Below are 8,298 nucleotides of genomic sequence, written 5' to 3'. Positions count from 1 at the left end.
AGCACGCAGTGCTTCAGGCTCTCCTGCGCCTTGAGGTTAATGCATGGCTTCCAGAGGTCCGGCGCGTACGTGTGCGGACACGGGATGGTGCGGTCGTTCAGCCGCGTCCAGATGTCCGGCAGCTCCTTGCTAGGGATCTGGTGGGCGCCCACCAGCATGCGTAGCAGGCATGTGTCGGAGGTGGGCACGCTGTAGGTGAAGAACTCGGGCGCGCGCAGCCGCCGCACGCCGGCCAGCTTAGCGCCGATGCCCGTCACGAGCACGTCCTCGATAAAGAAGTAGGGGCGCTCCAGCACGCGCTGTCGGAGGCCGCGCACGCTGTCCCCGCTGATCAGGTAGAGCGGCCCGCCTGTGTAGCGCGGGTACTTGGTCTTGTCCCAGATCTTGGGGCTGACGTAGTAGCGCGACTCCTTGTTACGATCCGGCTTCGGGTTGAACACGACGTTCCCGAAGATGGTGCGCCGCTGCTGGTGGTGCTGCTCGACGAACTTCATCAGGTTGTTCACGTTGAGAAAGACGTCGTCGTCGACCTTGAGCGTGAACAGCGCGTCCGGGCAGTACTTGTCGACCCACTCGAGGCTGGCCAGCGTCTTCAGCGTCAGGTTGTTATAGTGGTCGACGAAGTTGGCCTGCACGAGGTCGCCGTACAGTGACTGTTCGTAGTCGATGTTGCGCTGCTCGACCGTGTCTCCGACGGCGGCCACCACGAACGCTAGCACGATGTCGTCGCGTGAGATGGCCGGCCGCGCCCACGTGTGTCGGATGACGCTGCGGATGTTCGTGTGCGCCGGCGCGCTCTGCACCATGATCACCAGCTTGACGTCATTCCCGCTGCCCGGGCACAGCTCAGCGTTCGGCAGGCGGAAACCGGGCTCGTTGTAGTCCTTCACCAGCACAATGGCCTCTTTCTTTCGTCTGGTGTTTTTCGGGTCTGGAAGGAGCGAGCTCATCAGTCGGCTGCCATATGGCGGAGCTTTGCTCCCGTGTGCGCCTCACACTGGACGCTGCGTGTCGGGTGTCGAGGCAATCAACACTGAAATCGACAGCGGTAACGCCCGCAATACTGCAAGTGAATGGAGAATAAGGTAAACTTATGTTCATGGAGCTCGACTGCAAACAAGAATGAGCTATACATGTATTTCAGACTTGGTCCTTCCTCGGTGAGCTCGTTATTTGGTTGCCGAGAAAAAGGATGTTCAGATATTATATATATATATATATATATATATATATATATATATATATATGCATATAATCAATGCCTGTTTTAGACGAACGCTATGAGCAAAGGGCTAATCTCATTTTACTGTTTTACTTCTTCACTTCTCCCATGATCAGAATCTTACGTCGAGCCATATGGGTGCAAACATCGGGTGGCAGCGACGAAAGATGCCAACGTATGTTTGAAAAGGCGAACTAAACCATGCATGCCCAGCGTGTTCTCTTTACTCTAGGCGGCCAGTTACGCATCCAAAACGTTGTATTTTTCGCTTAACGCACATGCCATCGCTAAATTCCTCCTTCGATTCCACTAATTCACCCACAACATCTGGTGCTATTTGCAAGTGTGTCATCCGAAGGCAAAAGGCCCAAGTGCTATTTTACCTCACGGCGCCTAGCACTATTCTGCATTTGGATGGCAAAAGTAGCCGGCTTGGACCCTACCTGCACGGCACGAGACCGATTTTCCACGGCTTCAAATCGTCCCGATGTACCCCCGCCGACCCCAACATCAACACGGGCCGTCGCTGAGGCCCATTTGCCAGCAACCGTTCATTGGCGCTGCGCTTCGGTCTTCGCTTCCCTCACACAGTTCATTTACAATCAATTTCGTTGACATTAAAATGAAGCACGAGGAATGGTAATGAGCACTTGATGCTTGGCCCCGCACGGCAACGATGTGGCCAAGAACTGAACAACGGTGTTGGTCATGTGACCGACACGTGGCCTCCACTGACACCTGCCACCTTCAGGGCGAACCTGGAGCTGATCCCATGGGTGGGGGGGGGCCCGACAGCTGGCACGCGTAAACACCCCTGAGTCGCCGGCGGGTTCACGTTACAGAATGTGCAGTGTCCAAGTCCTGCAGTTACAATAAACGGACACATTGCGGAGCGGGGCACGGTGTTACAGGTGGGGCAGGTGCCCATGCCATACGCACAGGGCAAAATCAACTATCACCCAGGTTGGGCAGCGTCCAAGTCCGACGAGTAAAGAGCACTTCAAACAACGGTCGCAGGTAGGCCGGCGTGTTCGTGTCTAATTGAAGAAAGCATCAACACGTTACAGATGAGCAGCGGGCCATCCCCGTAGAAGCTTAAACATATGTTACGAGTGTTTTAGTTTTCCACGCTTGGAGTTTCGGGGCCGCATCGACAACGGTTATCAAACACGAAAGTGCAATGTTCACGTCGTTGGTGTTGTAGCGGACATCGGCCCGTTACAAATGTGCGATGGCCGCGTCTGGAGTTATACGCAAATCGACACTTGGTACTAATGTGCGGGTGCCCCGTCTGGAGTTATGGGCGCATCAAAGCGTTGCAAGATCGCGCTGTCCATTCTCGGAGATGGGACGCTACAGATGTGCATGTTCAACGACCATGTTTAGTCCATACATGGAGGAGGCGACAGGTTACAGGTGAGCTGTGTCCCTGTCTACTTGTCAAGTTTTCGCTCCGGGCAGGGTATAGTGGGGAGACGAATCAATCCATGGTGAATCATCGTGTGGTGCACGACGGAGCGCTAAGTTTCTCGGGGCTACCCTTTGTGCATACTTTACTTTGTGCATATTTTAGCAAGGCTGTCTATGTGTAGCTTTCCAATGGGTGGGGGAGGGGGGGGGGGGGCTCTTTCATCACTTTCATTGTTATCATAAGCCATGCTGTGGCCTTACGTTCTGTGAACGTGTTGAAGGTCCGTGTATACCCTCTCATCCTGCGTGAAGCTCTTATCCTGGACCGTTAGCAGACGCCGAGACGATTTGCGGAACCAGCATACCTGCGAATACATCCCGTTGCGTCATCTGTTCGACATGAAAATACATGCCGGGTAACGTTTGTTTGACGAAGATTAATCGAAACCATCAGATGACGCTTATATGACTGCATCGGTGTGGCCAGAAAATGCCAGTAGCTGATTTTTCACACTCCTGCTTCCTAAATGAGACCATGCAATGTCAACTAGCGCGAAGGTTTACCGCGGAGATATGTTATGTGCAGCTAGGAGAGCCAAGTGGGCGTGGTTGCTACTTGTGCAACTTGCGTATTTGTCAAAACTCGAGACGACGGCCTCCGCCATCTTGAATGTTTGTCAAGTTTCACACTGCCCTATATCGATAACTTGGGGCGTGGTGTTACAAACGTTTTTAGGGCTTTTCGATGGCGGCAGGCCCCTTACTACAGCTTTTTCATGCACGTGATAAAATTCAAAGTGAAATCAAAGCTTCAGCCATCCATCAGGACGGACTTGCATGTCTCATTTACGAAATTCCTCCATGCAGCAACATGAACTTTAATAAAACTGCTCCGTTTTTTATTATGAGCACATCAATGTATCGGTGCGTTGTGTGTGTGTGTGTTGTGTGTGTGTGGTGTGTGTGGTGTGTGTGTGTGTGTGTGGTGTGTGTGTGTGTGTGTGTGTGTGTGATGTGTGTGTGTGTGTGTGTGTGTGTGTGGTGTCGTGTGTATGTGTGTGTGGTGCTGTGTGTGTGTGTGTGTGTGTGTGTGTGTGGGTGTGTGTCGTGTGTGTGTGTCGGTGTGTGTGTGTGTGGTGTGGTGTGTGTGTGTGTGTGTGGTGTGTGTGTGTGGTGTGTGTGTGTGTGTGTGTGTGTGTGTGTGTGTGTTGAAGCACACATTATGACGAGTGACTACGTGAATGCAAAGGGCAGTGTAAGGCCCGCCGCGCGCGATATGAGGACTCGCCAGCTGGCACGGCCCAGCCGACCTCCCAAGCCATGGATCAGCCATGCGTTGTTTCTGACAAACCGTCACTTTTCAGGAATACGAAATGTTAAAGGTGCCTTTTTGTGTCAAAATACGGACAATGAATGTCCCCGGAGGCCACCAAAAATCTGGAGCTGGCGCGACATGCCGGGGGAGATATCCTCAAAAACCTTACGGGGTGTGTGGGCAGTCGCATGAACACTATTTAAAATGAAACATACCCTGCAAAATGCCGCATTTAGCCGACGCACTCCATAACACTATGTAGGATCCCCTTTCAGCCTAACCAGTGATTTTCCACCAATGCAGGCAAACATGGCAGCCAGGCTGTTCAGGACAAAACTAGCGCGGCTACCGACGAAGCCAGCGCACTGAGTGACGTGCCCTCCATTATTACGCGTCCAGGACGAACTAGCGCGGCTAACGACGAAGCCAACGCACTGAATGACATGCCCTCCATTATTACGCCCGTATTTTGTCATTACTGCATCGTGCGTTCTTCATGCGCGCCATCAAAATTACCCGGCCGGTTTGATCGGTCAGCAGTGGAAAATGCGACCATCAGTTGGGCTGATTCTGCTGAAAGAGACGTGCAGACTGCCGGACGCTCAGAGGTGGCTAGCGAGCGGCAACAGCGCGAAACAGTACGCAATGAAATTTGTAATCGGACCACGCATAACACACGTCATTAGCAAATACGGGCTTTATATGAGCTGCAGGTGATAAGGGAGCGTTTCGAAACGAGCCAAGCCACTAGTGGCAGCATATACACGCCAATCGCGTTCGTTTCGTCAGATTTCAGCAGTCTCCATGTCACTGCGGTTGACTTACAGGTATTGTATAGGTACTGTGATTTTACACTTCGTTTCGTTTGTGAGGTGCATTCCAATGATGGTGGTAATCCTTCTTACAGCGCTTACCAGATTCGCCACATGAGTATTCCACTACGCGCCACTTAAAAACGGACCCAGAATTGGTCGCTGCAGTGGGAGCATCCGGCTGAATATTGAACCAATAGGCAAGCGGTCCTCGCAACTGACCTTGTGCCTCATGGCCTCTCAAATCTGACACGGGAGGCGGACATCATCTCCGAGGGCAGCCAGTACTGACCTTGTGCGTCATGGCCCCTCGAATCTGACACGCCAGGCGGACATCATCTCCGAGGGCAGCCAGTACTGACCTTGTGCGTCATGGCCCCTCGAATCTGACACGGAAGGCGGACATCATCTCCGAGGGCAGCCAGTACTTGTGTGTTGTTACGAGAGATGAAGAAGGTGCCTGGCAGAGGCGGACCCTCGCACTGACCATCTACTGGCTTGCATATCTCCGCTGCAGAGCACAGGGCACCATCAACGGTCACCGGACAACGCCTTGCACAAGAGTCGCGATGTTAGCCTGGGCGACAAATGTGGCCACATTTCCTGTGTGAAAGCCAGTTTGACAGTCCATTTTCGCCACAAATAACACACTGCAATATCGGAAGCGTAGATAGGAGGGCTGTATGCCTTTAAATGTGGAAGAATGGGCGAGAGACAAACAATTAACGAGAAGGAACAAAACGAGTGCAGGCGTAACGCCTTGACTTATCGGCCGTCACTGTACAACCTACGTCCAGTTTCCAGATTGCTATTCAATTAGGGCCACACAAGACTCAGTCGAGACAGCCGGCAACACAGATAACGGCATCAGCGGTAACAGTGGCGGCGGAGCTCAGCACCTCACCTGACCATGCCGTTGCAGCCAGCAAGAGCTCCAGCAGCAGCAGCAGTCGCAACAGCGGCGGCAGAGGCGGCGGCGGGGGCAGCGGTGACGATGTACCCATGGCCGGGCCGCTGCCGCTGTCTGCAGCCGGACGCCGCCCGGCCGACCCACTCACTGGCCAGGTAACGGTGCTCGGCCGGCGGCGCGTCGCGGCGCGTGCACGCGGCCCCGGCCGGCGAAACAGCCGACCGCGCCGCCGCCAGCCGCCGCTTCCGGCTGTGACAGTCGGCTCCCGGCTCGATCGGTCCTGTCCGGAGCTTGGCTGCCGTGCTGCCATGCCGCCGCCAGCCGCCGGCTTCCGGCTATGACTGTCGGCTCCTTGCTGGATCGGTGCAGTCCGGTGCTTGGCTGCCGTGCTGCCGCGCCGCCGCCAGCCGCCGACTTCCGGCTGTGACTGTCGGCTCCCTGCTGGATCGGTGCTGTCCGGTGCTTGGCTGCCAAGTTGCCGCGCCGCGGGCTCACAACGAATCGGGATTTCGCACGCTGTTGCCTCCGGTTGGCTCTCCGTGTTCATGCTTGGGCGGCACGGTTTCGGTGCGCGAGTGTCCTCGCCGGTTACGGCCAGGGACGCAGGACTCCAGCGCCACTCAGGGGTGCCGGCCGGCCACCTGAGCTGGACTAGCCACCCACTGCCCGCCGGCGCGTCAGAGACGCTGCTGACGCCGGCAGCTTCAGCTCTCAGCTTCAACGATATGTCCCACTGCTGCTCGTGTGCCAGCACCGCTCACGGAGTGTACTGCTCACTCCACACCGCTGCAGCAGGTGCTCTTTTTCTGTACACCGATGCATTCACTTAGTTGGAATTTACGCGACAACCCTTAAAATACTTCCTTGCCACACGCATCGTAAAGCTTTACACATTACCGATAATTGTTTCTTCAGTTATCTTACTCGCTGATCCTACAGGTGACCGAAAAAAATGAAAACCTCGAAGCCCATTTCCGGATTACCTACGCCATTAATTTTTGTTTCAAGTGCAATGAATAGGTGAACGGGCTTTACGTACTCAGCTTCATGTAGTTAAATGTTTCCACAGCCTTTTGCAAGCAAATTCATCCAAATATAATAATTCTGTAGGCGTCCTTTGAACCAGCGTCACAAGCAAAGGTGTAACCCAGCTGGCACCAATTATTCCCTTCCGACTCCTGTGACCACCGAAGTGTAACTCCCCTGCACTGTCGTAAATATTGTTGCGTGATGCTTGCTGGCCGTTGGAAGTCGCAGTATTGGGGTTTGACTGCACAACATCTGGTTCCCAATCAAACGGAAAAATAGCGCAATTCAAGGGGAGTCACCAACTACAATACGTTGCATTTGACTCGCCTGATTTATTTAATATCCGCTTTTTGCTAATAGCTTTTCCGTCCCGTTTTCCGCAAAGAATACCCTGAACATGATTGATGTGCAAGTTGAATGCATGATAGAAGTTCTCTCCGCAGTACAGTATTCCGTTTCTCCGAGCTTCAAAAATACCTCCTTAACCGTGTCAGATACATATAACATATTTCCGTTAAGTGATAAGTGTCCATTTCAGCAGATTCTGAAAGGAAAACGAAGTTTATGTAAGTTTAGGTCGTGACTTGACGTCCTCAGCAAGGTGCCAGGTGAATGTCGCCCCTATTTGTAGAACCCCGTGGTGCTACGGTCTAGAACAGCGCCGAGCTGGCAACAACGCAGATACCCTGGACTTAATGTGATTAACATTGCACTTTAAGGCCCATTATTTTCCGCTCTTTGCCAGACAATTTATCCGTGCTCTGTGGAACTTGGCGGGAAACTCCGTGATGGCCGCAGAGCGCTGACCCATATGGCCGGCGACACTTGGGAATGGTCAACAAGTACCCACAGACGTGGGCCACGTGGGATTGTTGGCGCGCATGCCTTGTGCCGTCCGACCGTCCCGAGATCGCATCAGCTGACACCCTTCCCGGGACCCGCCTGGGTCGGCACATGATTGGTCCGTAACTGGCACACCATCTGGCCCCAGGCTTGCCTACCGGCCTGGGCGCCGGCAAGAATGGCGCCGGCGGCGGTCAGCTGTGACGTCAGAGTCCGAGTGCCGCCGCGGTTTGTAGGCGGCGGGAAACGGTGCGTGTAAAAACGAGTGGCGCTACGGCACGCAGCCTGGTCACGTATGGCGGAGGTTTGTGGTGCGTGGCACGCTTGGAATTGGTGAACAATAATTGAGCGGCTTCTGCTCATTTGGAGGCCAGGGCCGTTGCCCATTTTGGGCTGGCACTGGATACGTGATTTTGTCAACCCATCAAGCCGCTAGATTTGAGCCGGCAAGAGCCCACGGGCTTTTGGCCGGGTGTGGGACAGATTTGAGGGGCATGTAGGGGTCAAAAATGTTAACACGCTCCCGGGGGGTGGATACCTTCGCTTGGGGGGGGTCAATTTGACCCCCTGACATCTAAGCAACTAAGAGAGCCAAAACACCAAATTTACAGGGTGTGTTGATCTGTACGTGAACTCACTTAGGTCAAAGTTTGAGGTTCTTAGATGATGACCTTAGTGTCAAATAATGTCAAACAAGGTCAAATTCCAGGCTAATTTTTAAAGGGACTCTGGAACCTAGATAGCTGTTCTAAGCAAA

General features: G+C 53.7%; 1 protein-coding gene and 1 long non-coding RNA gene across 2 annotated transcripts in view; both read right to left on the bottom strand.

The window, feature by feature from the left end:
* LOC119099792 (N-acetyllactosaminide beta-1,3-N-acetylglucosaminyltransferase 4-like) overlaps positions 1-1,968 on the bottom strand; it is a 12,687-nt gene extending 10,719 nt beyond the window's left edge. The window contains exons 1-2 of the mRNA XM_037222873.1: positions 1,961-1,968; positions 6-931 (exon numbers count right to left, since the gene is read on the bottom strand). Coding sequence (XP_037078768.1) covers positions 6-806 — 801 coding nt within the window. The 5' untranslated portion in view covers positions 807-931; positions 1,961-1,968. The remainder of the gene's footprint in view (positions 1-5; positions 932-1,960) is intronic.
* Positions 1,969-2,925: 957 nt separating this feature from the next.
* Positions 2,926-5,745, bottom strand: LOC119099863 (uncharacterized). Its single transcript, XR_005094425.1, has 3 exons — positions 5,664-5,745; positions 5,122-5,270; positions 2,926-2,997 (listed from the first exon to the last, which is right to left on the bottom strand). It is a non-coding gene; the product is annotated as an uncharacterized LOC119099863 (long non-coding RNA).
* Between the last annotated feature and the right edge of the window lie 2,553 nt (positions 5,746-8,298).

This window comes from Pollicipes pollicipes, unplaced genomic scaffold (assembly GCF_011947565.3).
Source record: "Pollicipes pollicipes isolate AB1234 unplaced genomic scaffold, Ppol_2.1 Scaffold_4881;HRSCAF=5763_pilon_pilon_pilon, whole genome shotgun sequence".
Taxonomy (NCBI): Eukaryota; Metazoa; Arthropoda; class Thecostraca; order Pollicipedomorpha; family Pollicipedidae; genus Pollicipes; species Pollicipes pollicipes.
The sequence above is the reverse complement of the archived record's forward strand: the minus strand, read 5'-3'. Positions and strand labels throughout refer to the sequence as shown.